The sequence below is a fragment of the Ptychodera flava genome, chromosome 21 (genome assembly GCF_041260155.1).
Source record: "Ptychodera flava strain L36383 chromosome 21, AS_Pfla_20210202, whole genome shotgun sequence".
NCBI classification, from domain to species: Eukaryota; Metazoa; Hemichordata; class Enteropneusta; family Ptychoderidae; genus Ptychodera; species Ptychodera flava.
This window is the reverse complement of record NC_091948.1, coordinates 33,862,221-33,878,734: the sequence shown is the minus strand read 5'-3', so window position 1 is coordinate 33,878,734 and position 16,514 is coordinate 33,862,221. Positions and strand designations below refer to the sequence as shown.

General features: G+C 35.2%; 1 protein-coding gene across 3 annotated transcripts in view; it reads right to left on the bottom strand.

The window, feature by feature from the left end:
• The window catches only part of LOC139122081 (probable E3 ubiquitin-protein ligase HERC1), a 118,655-nt gene that overhangs the window by 99,309 nt on the left and 2,832 nt on the right, over positions 1-16,514 (bottom strand). For all 3 annotated transcript variants that reach the window (XM_070687458.1, XM_070687459.1, XM_070687460.1), the window contains exons 2-5: positions 9,827-10,773; positions 3,664-3,759; positions 2,446-2,649; positions 1,532-1,699 (exon numbers count right to left, since the gene is read on the bottom strand). In XM_070687458.1, the coding sequence (XP_070543559.1) occupies positions 1,532-1,699; positions 2,446-2,649; positions 3,664-3,759; positions 9,827-10,753 (1,395 nt within the window). In that variant the 5' untranslated portion in view covers positions 10,754-10,773. The remainder of the gene's footprint in view (positions 1-1,531; positions 1,700-2,445; positions 2,650-3,663; positions 3,760-9,826; positions 10,774-16,514) is intronic.

Sequence of the window (16,514 nt, the reverse complement as noted above, 5' to 3'; positions counted from 1 at the left end):
TTACAGACTTTCAAAAGTCTTTGTAACTATAGTCCCTCCACCACTAACCAAGCAAAATGACTTGTTGTCTAGACGTTCCATTGTCCTTTCACTCCATGGTTTCAATAACAATGTCATTTTATATAGCACTCACCATTTTGTAGATGCATGCAAAGGTCAAAAATATCACAATGATTTTATACTGTATTGCATAACTCTTGATAATCCATGGCAACGTGGCATTAGTAGTGCTCTCCTGGCCTTCAACAGAGGTGGATTTTGCCTACAGCAATGTTCTTACGTTTGCTACAATCACGTTTCACTTCAATGCACTGTGTTGCACATTGACTACATTTCATAAGGCAATTACACTTCATTTAGATTTTTCAAGCCTTTAAGTGCTCAATCACGCATATGTAACTTAGAATATTTCCAATTATGTTTGTTAAAAGAACCCGACATGCTGGTGAAGCATAGCAAAAGATTTATCATTTATGAACTTATTTCACCATGGATACACATAAAATGGTGAAAAGGCATATATAATCTATCAAAATAAATTATTACTAATATTAGGATTGTCTTTAGACCACAATTAAATCAATATGTTTTCTAACCTTCTCATAGTTTTATGTAATTCTATCCATTGAATGAACTAAGACATTGAGTGGCATGAAAGATTTCTCAATAAGATTTGTGAATTCATTGAGAATAAGAGCTTGTAAAGAGACAAGGAACTATAATAAATTCCGATGAGTTCATTGGGATTGACATTTAACGATATTAGATTGTGGCAAATGAAAACAAGATTTGGAAATGCATGTTTAGAATTTCACTCTGGGTAACGATTTATGGTTCTTCTTACAAGTACTCCCCATAGAATGATTTTTACTTTGATTCATGTCTATTCCTGTCATCTGTTTTCATCAACTGAAATATGGTACTCAATAAATTGATGATCGGTTTTTGGGTGTAGTGTAAGTTATTCATGCATCACATGTATTATTTGGTTATATACTAGATGCTGGTTGTTTTTAGCTTCCTACCATATATCCATGCATCACATCTTATCTGGTTGTATTACATGTACAGTAGAATGCCTTTGTGAGAAAGCTTTTCAGACAAAAATCTCGTCTGTTTGCTCCTTGTGTAAACACATGTTGAAGCCTATGAACTGAGTAAATGAAGTTTTCAGTCTTGTTGTTTGTGAAAAATTGATAAGTGACTTTTAATTAAACAGTTAAGCCATTTTGAATTTCAAACAGAGGTTATTCTGAGGTAATTTTTCTCTATACTCTAAACACAGCAACACCTGATTTTTGTTCTTCACCATGAAAGAGAGATTATATGATGGGCAAAGTATGAACAAAGGCCTAAAATGTTCAGTATTGAGGTATTAAAACTTGAATCCTGACATTTTGGTTGCAAATAAATGTAAATTCATTACAATAATACCCTGACTAGACCTTATCATCACAATCATTGATGTGCTTCAATTCAGCTATTAACAGACTGTAGCGTAAATCTAGATGTACAAGTAGAGAAATCTTACCTTAGATGAAGATATCTTTCTAATTACATGAGTTTCAAAGTTGAGTTTCTTCAGCTGAGGCTGGTTATTTGAGTCACCAAGTCCAAGCCTACCATAGCTTCCTTTGCCACAGGCTCTAACTGAACCATCCACTGAGATGACAAAGGTACAGTACTGGCCTGCCTCAATCTACACAAAAAAGATACACAAGTGTATTGATTTGTGTGCATATGGGTACTCTTACTGTACATATCACAGGGCATGGGTCATCATTTCAGCAAGTTCAAAAAGTGAGTCCCACAATTGCACATAACCAACTGCTTCATTTATTTTTTAGAAAGTTAATGTTACCATAGGTAAATTGTTTCCAAAGGTGTTCAATATATATAACATACACATTTAAAATTGATTTATTTTGCTGTTTGATATTGACCTAACCGGTACAGATGTCCTAACTATCACTATGGATGGCAATAACTAAACAAGTCGATGCTGAAAAAAACAGTAAACATACAGGTGCATATTGTATCTGTTTTCAGACATAAACTCACTGATGGTTGGTTGCCATGGCAAGATTGTTCAATTTCCCTTCAAAAGAAAGCATAATACCTTGCCAAGGCTGAAATTTTCCATCATGCTGACTCTGAATGGAAGTCGCTTATTCTATAGCCTGCTGTTACAATAATTGTTTGGGCAAAGAAAACTTGGGACATGCACAAATGACGACCTATGCCTGCAAAGGTCATATATAGGTTAAATTTTAGTAACATGATACTTGATTCCATACAATATCTATTATAAGATCTAATAAATTTCAACAATAAAGTTCAACATGGTTCCTGTAGTTCACTAATCTTACAAAAAAGGTTAATTCATATCACTTGTGAGTACAATGCTATCTAATTTCATACTGATACATGTCATTTCATACTCACCACAACACTATTTCCAAATGAAGAAGCAAGCTTTGGTTGCAGAATTTTCTCTTGGCTTCCCTCAGCCAGCTGGTGACTGCTGTTACTACCCCACACATAAACTTCACTGTTTTCAGATACTACATTGCTGTTTTCTTTGGTTGAGTTCTTATTTTCGTCGGGTGAAATACAGGTTTTAGCATATTCTGAGGCTAACTTACAGACCTAGTAATAGATAAAAATGATGAACAATATTTCATTGAACTCTACCATTAGACATACATGTAAAGTCATGTAAGATGTAAATGAAATTATTCATGTCCACAAAAATTGAAAATATGACACGCACATGCATATGTAATACCTCATCAATGAAATAATGGCTGTACTTATGGGTTGACATATATCTGTTCAAGCCTGGAATTAAGATATTGACCAGGGTATTTATCACAGACAAACTACACCACTAAGACTTGTAGATGTTTCTTTACTCTGACTGCATTTGTCAACTGTCTGGTCTAGCTGGAACAGCAGACCAATAAACTCCGGGAATAAACTCAGTCAAAATGCTGGTTAGGGTTTACAAGTACATACCAAAGACTTGTCTTTGTGACCATTATGTCTATTAGCATTGTATCATAGTAATCAGATCATCTCGTTGAAATAACATCTATCAATAACTTTCTTGAATACTGTATTATATGTCTTTTTGAAAAACATTCTATGCTACCTATAAATACAAGTCACTGTAGATACAGTCATGGCTGTGTTGTGAACACTGGAACAGATCATGTAACCAGCTTGTCTTATTTCTGAGGTTTAGGGAGATAGGTTCATGGGTTGGAGACCAAGTATCATTTCTGTTGTCCCCTGTAGGATTGCGTTGATCTGACAGACAGCATTCTGGTAACACGGCCAGGGAACTTACATACAAGGGATTAACAGACTTCACAAGTTCACTTGTTCAGTAACAACGTGCAGTACTTGCTACTCAAAATATCTTAACACAATATTGAATGCTTCAAAAAATCACATCTAGTGACTACAATCCTTCAAATTGCAGATGCTGCCTTTCATAATACTTTCGAACTTAATTGCTTTCTCCTTCAACAAATATTTTTGGATAGAAGCACACACCTCTTCCACTAATTGCATTGCTTCATTCAGCATGGCATTTCACCTGTAGGTGAACCAATCTTTTCTCAATGCTATGACATAAATATTTTGGAATAAACTTACCTCTTCTACAAGACACATTGCTGCTTGGTAGAGTGGAGATAGGCCATCACTGGATGTCAATTCTGTCAGTGACGATGCTCTGTCATTGCCTGAACCCTGAAAAAAATATTGATACATTTATTGTACATATTCAATAGAATATTGAAAGGCTTTCGCACCTACACACTAAGAGCACTCCATATCATATTAGAGACTTTAAAAGAACATACAGTAAGGGAAAGTATTATTAAAGGGTACCTGACACTGACCTCAATAATTCATGTACAGTAGTTTATCACTCTGGTGGAAAAGAGTAGTGTGTAAATAGAAATCTAGATTACATATTTTTCAGTTTAAGGTCATGGTTCTGGTGATTTTATGATATGTGGGCTAAATGTAATCTGATATTCCTTAGACCTTGTTGAAAGACTAAACGTTGGTTTGTTTGTCTGCTTTATACAACTGTAGTGCTGGATATGAAACAAAACATACATGTACTAAAATGTTCAGTTAAAAACACTGGCTGTAACAGAATAAATTAAAACAGAACAATTTTCACTAAGCCTACCAGTAGCCAATAACATATATATATATATATATATATATATATATATATATATATATATATATATATATATATATATATATATATATATATATATATATATATATATATATATATATATATATATATATATATACACACACACAAATGTATACAATGTGCCCTCCCGGTTATCACCATAATGGCTTTATGGCAACCTCTGAACTGGGCACAGAGAGTACGGTTTTTATATATATATATATATATATATATATATATATATATATATATATATATATATATATTATATATATATATATATATATATATATATATATATATATATATATATATATATATATATATATATATACATAATATACGTACCATAGGGAAATTTGCAATATAAAATCACATACATGTTTATACATATATATAGTGTGATCTTCATCTTACAAATTCTTTACTATTAATTATTATTATTACTATTAAAACACAAAGGCATGGTCCAAATCAGCGAGCAGTGATACTTCTATACTTGTACTTCAGTTAGCACATTTACACGAATCAACTTTAGTTTGAAAATAAAATCATGAATATAATGCATAAAAATCACAGCTATTAGGGCTTTAACAGTTTTGGAATTTTTACTGTAACTGTACAATTTTAGTTTGGCCTTGGAAATATTTACTAAACATACAGACATACACATACATACATACAGACATTTCCCTAGCCTATAAGAATAGCTTCCATTGCCATATATACATATGGCTATGGGAGCTAAAAAATGTTCACAATTTCGTTGTGACCGACCCCTCCCAAGATCTAATGGTCCATCCCTTAGTTTGAGAAGGTCTGTTACTATTTAACAGTTCATAAACAATGACAGGAAATGACTCAAGCTCAGTGGAGTAGCATGCTGGCATGCCACCACTCCTGAACATTTGCAGAATTTCCCTTTTTCTTACCTCATTCGCACATTTTTGACACTGATGTGTTCATTTGAACAAATTCACATCTCAACCCCTACATCTACCGGTACACCAAATACTGAGACGGTAGCTTTGGCGGTATGGGAGCCTTTGTGTGTGACGGACATACATCTGCACATACCCACAAATATACAGACATACAGACGCCACTCAGACTCATCATATAAGCTCTTTTTGGTATTTATATATAAAACCAAATATGAGCTAAAAATAACAAATGATAATATCATTTTGTAGAACATCAGATTCAGAACATGTGTCACTTTCTGTATGTACGGGGTACATCACGTTTGTAAAACCTACACGACAGAGAGAAAATTTAAAACTGGCCCTTGACACAAAATCTGAGAAGAATGTGGTACGAGAATCCATTTACAAACATCTACACCTTTATCCCTTTTGTGTCCCCTAAAACTGACGTGTATCTGCATAAGTGATGAGTTTCATTTCATTCTCATGTAAAAACTTTATCACTGTACAAGTTTTATTCAATCTGATTAAAATCATATGTAGAGAATGGCAACGTCTATACTTGCGCAGTATTCTCTTGCTGTCGCCTCTCACTACATCTGACCAACTCCCATACAAGGCCGCGTTTAAATCTCGCATTCTGGCCAGAACAGCCGACCTATCAGAAGGTGCCTTACAGAGAACAAAAGGTATGACTCGCGAGCATGCATATGCGTGAAGGAGACGCACGAAAATCAAAATGGCATCAAAGTGTGAGACTGAGACATCCATCCAGTTGTAAACACAAGCGCACGACAAATTTTAAAATCACTTGTCTTTTAAATTAATGTTGAAACATGCACATTAACTGTGCAAACGGAAATAACGTGGGCAGCTTTTGAGACAAGCCCTGCGTACAATGGTGTGTGTTCCCGGCATTATACTGCCTCGTACTACACAGCCCTGCTGACTACATGTATGATACACAGCCACCGCGGTCCTGATTTGGACCACGCACGCAAAACCACCTTTTCTAACTACTTTCAGCAAGGGAGTGGCAGGGCTATGGAACCACAGCAACAGTTACTTATACACTCCAATATAATGTGTACATGACAGCCGAGAGGCTAACCACACACCTCTTCCAAATTCTAGACTGAAATTTGAGAGTGCGTCGGGTTTTGGGCTTGTCCCTGTAGATTTGAACAACGATCAGATGTTTACATGGGATAAAAACAAGGATACCCAACACCGCGTAACGGGCAATCTGATTGGCGGCTTCAGAGAGCGAGATTTGAACGCGACCTTCTATGGGAGTTGGTCAGATGTAGTGCGAGGCAACAGCAAGAGAATACCGTGTAAGTATAGACGTCGCCATACTCTACATCTGATTTTAATCAGATTGGAGTTTTATTATTCCAGGAAAGTGGAGTAGATTACTCCACTTGTTCCAATGTCACACAAAAGGAAAAGGCCCATAGAAGAGTTATGGAATATAATTTTCTAGATCTTGCCTATTTTTGAAGAACACTGATTAGTGCTGACCCTCCAGTAGCCTTCAAACCGTTAAACAGTTTGTTTATTGTACAACTTGGATATTTTGTTGTCCTTTTGAAAGTGTTCAGTCTTGTACTTTGTCCAATTTTGGAATGCACCATAACACACTCAGTCTCTGCTAGTGTGAGTTACGTATAATAAAGATTGATTGATTTATAAGTTGACAAACAGTAAAACACTGCTTTCAATTTACTTTATCCAAACTGCATAAGTTGCAACAAATCTACACCTTGCCTTTAATCAAAGTACACCTGTTTGTTATCCTTTTATCCACTAATACAGTGTTGATCACTTTACAATGTATCAATTTCCTTTTGACTGATCAAGAATTTTTAGTGTTTGGAAGCTGATACAATGCTATACATGTACAAGTTGACCAGACTGCTGTTGCAGGTAGTTGACTGATATCATTATATCACAGTTGCAGATATACAATGTACAACGTTCAATGTCTCAAAATAAGATTTGGTTATTTACATGTAACTCTGAAATTACATTTGGCAGAGCTATCAACCTACAAAATCTGTACTTGTTAAATTAAAGATACCTGAAAAACATACAGACACCACCGACTCACCATATAAACCAAATATGAGCTAAAAATTACTAAAAGCATGTCAAACTAAAAAATTCCCAAACAGCTCATTCACATTTTATAAACATTGTCTCAAAGGATATTTACAATCATTTCAAGAGATATATAATTTTCCAACATTTGAATAAAATCAGGAATCAAAAGTTCACAAAAATCTGTGTCAAACAGTAACATGTTTCACATATCCATTGTTTGGAACACTGCCAGCATCACAGACTGTGTACATGTACATGCCTTGAATATTTCAATATCATCTAAATTATCATTTCTTAAATAAAGCTTTGGCACCTTGAACTAGAATACATGGAACCTTCAAAAGTTATAGTGGCATTATCAGCAATTCAATTTGCTATAAGTTGTCAAAATATACAAGTACCTTTTCTCCCAATAAAGTATATAATTTATGTCTTGGTGACAATTTATTCACGTGCAATAGTTTATCATTTATTGGAAATAAGTGAACTCCTTTGTGAAGTTTAACCTTTGAAAAACTGACTATTGCTGTTGTTTATCAGATGCAGTTAACCCTATCTGAATTGCTTTAAATCATAATTTGAAGTTGTATCATGCACTATTAGGAGTGACAAAAGCCAGATGACCAGTGTGGGGTTGATTTACCATAGCTGTATAACAAGCACTAAAATTAATGGATGATTATGCACAGACAGAGTCAGGAAGAAATGGAGTCAGGATACAAGATGTCTTGAAATTACTGTATACTCTAATGTATTGCTTATTGTTTTGGGGAAAATTACTACCAACTTACTTTCTGGTCTAAAATCTCCTTAAATTTTCAATTTGCCCAGACATCTCCAAAAATACGGAAAATCAAATTAGACAATAAATGATGTCAATGGCAAACGTAAATTGACATTTCACAAAATGCAGATCAGAATTATGATTATTGCTAGGCACTGGATGGATGACTTGACTCATAAAATGGTAATTGTGGAAAGTAGCTTTATATTTGTATGTGGGGCTGTTGAATATTAAATAAAAGTGTTGCCATGAAAGCCTAAGCTTCAATGCAGTAAAAAAGCTGCAAATCTAGAATGAGTTAATGTTTTGTTAAAATCTACCCAAGAGGCATATTCTTGTTCAATGCGGGTGTGCAAGGATAATAGACAATAATGTATGGTATTGGAAGGTAAGAATTCAAACGCAATAAAGTAGCTGTTAAAGTGATATAAAGTGTTGCATGACAACATCAATTTGTCTGTGTAAATGTCAAACTCAGTTGCACATACACATGTTAATACTATAAATGTTGTTTTTGTCGTGAAGTTTATGATCTAGCATCTGAAGGGTATTAGCTGACTGAGATATGAAAACCATATGTAGATAAATATATATGTAATGTTCCATTGGCTCCATAGATTATAATAATTCTTAATCTTTTCCTTAGCTGACGTATTAAACCCTTGGTGCAGATAAAGTTAGGGTTGCTTGTGATCAATCTACCAGTACAGTGTAAGACTTTTCTCAGCAGGCAAAATTCCCCAAATCTAGAAGAATGTAAAATGTGTTAAAACAGTTTTCCATGGTGGGTTTGATTTTATTCTTGACCATCAACACACTTTAAAAAATTGAAAATTAATGAAACTGGTACATTTGATTTTAACTTTAGCCAGGGGTGATATGGGTCATACTGTGACAGCCATCTACAGTACTTTGTTCATTGAGTGCTACTGTACACAATCAGAGAGACTGTTTACTGAACTATCATTTACTGTGTAGACTTTTATTGTACATAGGACCTACATACATGTACTGCATAAGCAATTTGAATACTGTTTATATCCAGGGTTCACATCCTCTGAATAACTAATTGAAAGAACTGCAATATAACATCTAATTTACAAAATCAGTTTCATGTTGTTTAACTACGTTCATGAACTACATATATGGCATACTACTGGAAAAAGGTCTCACTTTCATATCAGACCAATTGTAGGTGTATGCCTTTTTGCAAAAAATTATTTTTAGAGACAAGCAGCTTTTAAGAAGATAGTTGCACACGGTTTTGATTTCAAAAATTAAACACAGCCTCAAGAAAGAAGAGAAAGGTTTGTTTAATTTGGTGAGTCATGATATGTCTAGACTTTACACTCATTGTTATTTGCCAAGGTTGACCTCTGGTGCCAACAGTCAATTATCATTACAGTTCTATAATGGCAGTATTTGCTGTACATCATACATGTACACCATCCTCATCAATATGAATACTGCTTGGTTAAAAGGTAAATGTATGTCAGAAAAATACACGAACATAACTTTTTTTCATGTACATGTATTTCTGAATCCCCTACAAAATATCTATATAATGTATTGGTGATACAAAAAATGTTTTCAAATGTTAACAAAACATATGATCAGGCCGACTGACTATTGGCTATGTTTACTATTCACTGCAAAAATTCAAAAGAGATATTTATAGAAGTTTGGTCACATTTACTGAAAATGAATCTGAAAACGCAATGAATTGCTGTGTGAGTATGATGAATCATTTAAATATGCTCATAAGGCTGTGACAGGAATACTTACAGCAGCTTTTTTCATTTGTTGTAATGCACTACTGAAGAATTCTGTGGTGATGAGCCCCGGTTTGTCTTGAGTACTCTCTGTTGCTGGAGCGCTGCAGGCTGCGGCAGAAGCACCTAGGGCCATCTCTATCCAGTCAAGCAGGTACTGCAGAGAGCCCCTTTGCACGGCAATTCCAAGCACTAGTTCTGAAGCTAGTCGTTTGCCAACAATATCTGCCCCAGAATTGGGCATGGTTGCACTCTTCAGGAAACCTGTCACTTGTTTCAGGCATTCAAGTCCCATTGGCGGTATTTTGCTTTCATTGGCAAGGGACAAAGGCGGTAGAGAATTTAGTACATCAGAAGCTGTGTGTAACACATCGTTGCAAAGGCTTATTCCTCCAGCTGGGTTGGGAGCAAGCCAACTTTGCCTTAACAGTGAGAAGAGCAAACTAAGTCCTGTTCGTACTCCCATTTCAATCAATGCCTCAGTGCCTGAACGAGATTTCAGAGAACTAGCTTTGTCATCCACCACACTGGAGAGACCTTCCTGAGCTTGCTGCTGTTGTCGCACTTTTTCCTTGTCATGAAACTTGCTTGAAATGGCATAGAATATTCTCTGCAAAACAACAAGTCTTTTCCTGAGTGTTGAAGCAAACGGCGACTCAGAACACACAGACCTTGCCAACATCAACTGGCTGTTGAGCAGAGAATCCAAGTAATGTTCCTGTTCTTCTTGGGATAAAGTCTCTCTCTCAAAATCCGGGAGCTGAGGTCCCTTGAGGTGGAGAGCTTGCCTTGGTAAGGCAACAACTTCTTTATTTGTCAGCAGTCTATCATAGAGATTGATGATACCTTCTCGACTGGCGATGATCTCGGCATCTTCTGAGATCCATGAGGCATTGAGATGTTCAAGCCACTTCAGTTTTACTGGAGGATTGGCAGCCATCCTGATGATATCACTTAAATCTACAAATAGCATGGAAAACGATTTGTTAACAGTAAAACATTTACATAAAACAATCAACATGCAATGAATGTAGTTATAGTGCGTGTCTTCTGAATCTCTCAAGATCCACTCTATGCCATCCACTACATGTACTATTCTTAACAAGCAATACAATTATTGATATTTTATTATTCACATGTTACCCACATATGATATATCCTGCGCTCTTTTTTCATCAAATTAGAACACTCACTAATTGCCCAACTGGTTATGTCATTCACTATATTTTGGCCAACACATATCAGATTAGTATGACAATGTAAGAAAGACAAGGCTATCCTACATCAGTAAACTAACCTTTACAATATTGGATTCCAACAGGCTACGTGATGGCCCTTATTTATTTGACATTTGGGTCTGACCAGACAAAAAAAATTAGATGCTCAACTCAAAAGGCAAAATATTTGATCTTTCAATTGTTCTGAAATCGTTTAGTCTTCTATCAGCATGAAACATTAGCCATTACATGTATAGTGAATAACAGTTACATTTAGAGAGCTTGTAAAGAATATCTCCATTTTCATGATACAATATATCACTGACAGTACATGTACATAAATGTTTTACAGTAACTGTCAAGTAGAATAAGCACTAGTGACTATGGCAGTACATGCATGTGCGTTTAGGTGACCAAGGTAATGTGTTATACTATTGTGAAGTTTAATAGCTTAGCTTTAATAGGCCCTTTATTTTGCATTTTCGGTCTGTTTGTAAATATTCAGTAGGACAAATGACAATGATGTGATGTGTGGTAGTAGTCAGTTTGTCAAGATCCTAACATATTTAATTTTTGTTAAAGAGAAAACAGTTTACTGTAGAGTGCAACATCTTTAGATTGTAATAGAAGTACATACAGATTAGTATGATGGTACCATGGTATAAGCGGTTGTCCCTATGTTCTAAAATCCTTTGTTGGTGATTCTTTTGATAGCTGATTCAAAACTAGTTTTACAGTTCAGTATTAAGGTAAGACAGCCAGTTTCAATTTACTGTGTGGGGGACACATTGATGTTATACACATCATTAGAAAAGCATTACTGTCATGTGTAATTGCGGTAATGGTTATGGACCTAGCATGAGTGAACGGGAAGTTGAAGATGCATCTATATATGTATATGGACAACCACATTGTGCCTTGCCCTCACACTCCCTAAAAGAAACTGTAATCTTTTCACTGCCAAAGAATGGTATAATTGCATATTTTACATACATGTATATCAATGATTGGTTTTGTACATGGAAGTATGGGTACAGGGAAGCAACAGACTCAGGGCATTGACCTTTACTATTATAAGATTGAGCACTTGTGTAGTAAATAACCATGGTGTGCTATTATTACACTTGCCTGGCAAGACCTCTAACCATATCAGCAGATTACTATAAATATACATTCAAGAAATAACAGATTGACTGTTACTGTCAAATTCCATAGTATATTAAGTTGTCAGTATCCCTTAAAACGAGAAACTCCTTTGTTAAAATTTGGTGAAATGTAGAAATCTGTCAAAAAAGCCAAAAGAATTACCAAACACTGATTGTCGGTACAGGAATGTCAGTTTCCTATCAGATTTAATTACACTACCAACATGATACCTGATAAGATTAGCAGCACAAGAATTTATTCTTATCAACAGCTGCGCAAAACATACTTTTCTTACATTTTTCTTATTATTCCTCCATAAAATCTTGTGGCCACAAAATATGCAGAATATTTTCATGTGGTACATATTATACAGTACAATAGTTGCGAAACACAATAAATCATACCTGAACAATCATAATATTAATAAAAAATTGTTTACATTTTCATTCAAGTCCAGACCAAAAATCAATTGTTGACAATAACAATACAGTCTCCCCATGCAAGGGCTGAGTTCATGATCTCAACATGATGTATCTCAACATGCTTTTGAAGTAAGCAAGAAACTGTAGTTGATATTAAAAACAAAAAACGTGAAAAAATCAATAAAGGTCACATCTACTCGCTGCGACATTTAAGTCACTATGATTCACAAACAGTATTCATATATTCATTTCAAACCATGCGATACAGTCTTGAGCTGAAAACCACAAATTCAGAGCTATGATAGTAGATGTAATATATGCAGTATTGGATAAACAGAAACCTTGTTTTTCCTCTATGGTTAGTTCTGGTGACTGGTAATCATATTACTTTTCTGTGACAAAAAATTTGTGGAATAATTTCAAACTTTTATGAAATGTCCTTTTAAAGTAAACAGTCTAAAAAATTTGTGGAATAATTTCAAACTTTTATGAAATGTCCTTTTAAAGTAAACAGTCTGAGGGATCAATAAATTACTCTTATCAAAGTAAACACTGCACTTTACCAGTTTCTTGCCCAGTTTACCTGTGATATTATAGTATCAGGTAAAGTTAAAACCTGAAAATTATACCTTATAGTATGCATCATATGTTAGCAATGACTATCTGAAGACCCATAAAAGACACATGAACACTATACACACGGCTACACTCAGACATACTGTTCATATGAGGAATTTTGCTGACATTTGTACATGCCACAGGCCCTATAGAGATCCGGATATTGATTTTGATCTTGCATGATTTGACATGGGAAGCATGTTTACAAAAGGAAGACAAAACACATCAAGAGAATCCATGGCAAAGTATTTGAACACTGTTTTAATAATGTCATTCATTGTGGGCTACATGTACTTGGAAGTATGGATCACGTGATTTGTGGATAAGCATATGATTCTGCAGTCTTTTCAGAGCAGATAATGCTGTCATACTTACACGTACACATTTATTTACAGATCAAATACAGAGACATTGATTTAAGACACAAGTTATCACATGAATCCATATACAGTATATTATTAAGTTCCTATGAGGCACTACTGTGGAGAAGGTGGGAGTCTAAGAGCAATAACTAAAATTTAAGTACAAGGTCAATTTTAATGTGTTTATTTTGACTGAATACAATGTCTGTTGTCAGGCATACAGTTACGAGTTCCCCCGAGGCTTGTTTATCACCCTATGATTAGAAAGACAAGGATGCTAACATAGCCACTAAATGACTGTGCTATAAATGACTTGTAAACGTGAACAAAATCATAGCAGATGATTATTGACATTTTCCTGATTAAATAGTAGGCAAGAAGCCCATCAGAGAACGATAGCACTATTGTACAGTCATTGAAAGAAATGTTATTTGCAACATTCTGCACTGTTAGTGATGATCATGTACCGGTACATTGTACTTCTGTCACTGTAGTCATCATCATGTCTGACATTGGTTCAGAACTACAATTCACACTGTAGTCATCATCATGTCTGACATTGGTTCAGAACTATAATTCACACTGTAGTCATCATCATGTCTGACATTGGTTCAGAACTATAATTCATACTGTAGTCATCATCATGTCTGACATTGGTTCAGAACTATAATTCACACTGTAGTCATCATCATGTCTGACATTGGTTCAGAACTATAATTCACACTGTAGTCATCATCATGTCTGACATTGGTTCAGAACTATAATTCACACTGCAGTCATCATCATGTCTGGCATTGGTTCAGAACTATAATTCATACTCTACCACTGCAGGACAACCTGGGTGCCTAAATCACCATTTTTCACCATTTTGACAGATGGTACTTTTACAATTGCAGCACCATATTTGGACCAGAGCGTCCTCTATCATAAACTGACTTATACCTTAATGAGGTTTTCTTTACAAGTACTGTAACAAAACTTCACATATTCCATGTACTGGTATAGGGATAATGCAGAGAAAATATTTGTATCATTTTCTTAAAATTTGTATCATTTTCTTAGTTGACTTAAAGTCTTTATAGATATTGCAAGTTAGAGGGCATAGTGTTTTGGAGCCACCACTGTGTAAAACGTTCTGATTAATTAACAATATTGAAATTTGAAGGGAGAAATTGCTTGACCTGCCTCTATCTTATGTGAATCAAATGACCATAGAGTACTGGTACATTGAGTTACTGTCAGTGATGAGGATATTTATGGTACAGCTTCAGAAAATTCATTGGAAGTACAGAGATGGTTTTGGATCCCTAACATTTCTGATACCTGCTGGAATGACTGTTGATAAAAAGATGGGGAACCCTGATAATTACATGGGTGAACCAATGTCCATGATATAGACCATGTTATATTGACCAGCTCACAACCCTACACAAAAACACTGTTGATAGTAAGAATGGAAAGGTGGCTACAGATATATGTACGGAGTACAAAATAAATGTTGTTAATATTTGATGAACAAATCTTCTCACTATTGTGCTGATTGTTTTGTTTTTGCCACACTTTAACATGGATAACTCCTTATCAGCAGAAGCATTTATGTGTTAACAACAACTGGATAATACAGCACCTTTACTGAGAGAAGACTCCAAAGAGAGGAAAGATCTGTCTTTCCGTAAATTCTTAGAATAGAAAAGCATTCCAAAAGTACTCAACTAAGCACTATTTATGGTTAAACAGTTCCACGACATGCTTTGTATCCAGCGCTCTCTCCATAGGTTTATGAAATGAAAGGGTCACTCGGTCAATTGTCACAGTAGATTGGTCAACAAGTGAATCATATTGGCTATTTTGGAACTACACTTCTTCACTCTGCAGTAGTCCTGAAAAGGTAGCATGCTAGCAATAAATGTTTGTTTGACCTGTAAGAAAGTTCTCCCATCACTTTGCAAGTGTAGAGTCACATATGGAGACCAACCTAAAAACTGCCAAATGGTGTAGGAAGTGGATTATGACTGTCATGAATCTGCATGCTTATTTGATTGTTTAATGTGTTAATTTTACCGTGACTTTTAAAAAAATTTCGCACCAGATGATCTGGTGAATTACAATTGGCATCAACACCCTACTGACAAATAAGTATGATTTATATATATATATATATATATAATATATATATATATATACCTTCAGCTATTGTTTGTAATGAATTATTACTGTCATGTACACCTGGTTTAAATATATATATATATATATATATATATATATATATATATATAATATTATGCGCCAGTCAATGTAAACCCCCACCCCCCCCACCTCGGGCGATACGGGAAAAATGTGGGGGATTAGACCGTGTGTGCCATGAAACTGTGCCCGAGGGGGTGGGGCAATTGCCTCGTTTTGATCCCCCTATTCCTTTGACGGACAGGCCCAGAAGATGTTCCTAAATAACTACGCATGCGCACGTATGCAGGGCCTGAAAATTACCCGAAGTGATTTTTTATCCCGAACCAGTACTAATTACCCTAAAAGTCCGCAGACCAATACAAAAAAGGAGACAATTTATTTTGCAAGGGAATGTCCAGTGCTTTTCCCAGATTGTGTTCTAGTGTCTTTTGACGAAAAATTAGAAACTACGTCCCCCCAAAATACCGAAGTTACTGAAACCATGGAGGTAGCAGAGACGCACTAAAGCCAGTTACACTAAAACCAAGAGCCCATTCCATTGAGAGACTACGTCTTTTAGCTACAAAAATTACAATAATTATCGCGTCTTTAAGTCAATCAAACATTTAAAATTTAGTCTATTTCTTTCATCACAACATAAACTCTAAAGGAAAATCAGTTACTCTATTACAGTTTGCGATTCATGATATGAGCCAGGCGATGTGCGTCCACTAGCCACTGCACTGCAAAAATCAAATGACGGGCCACGT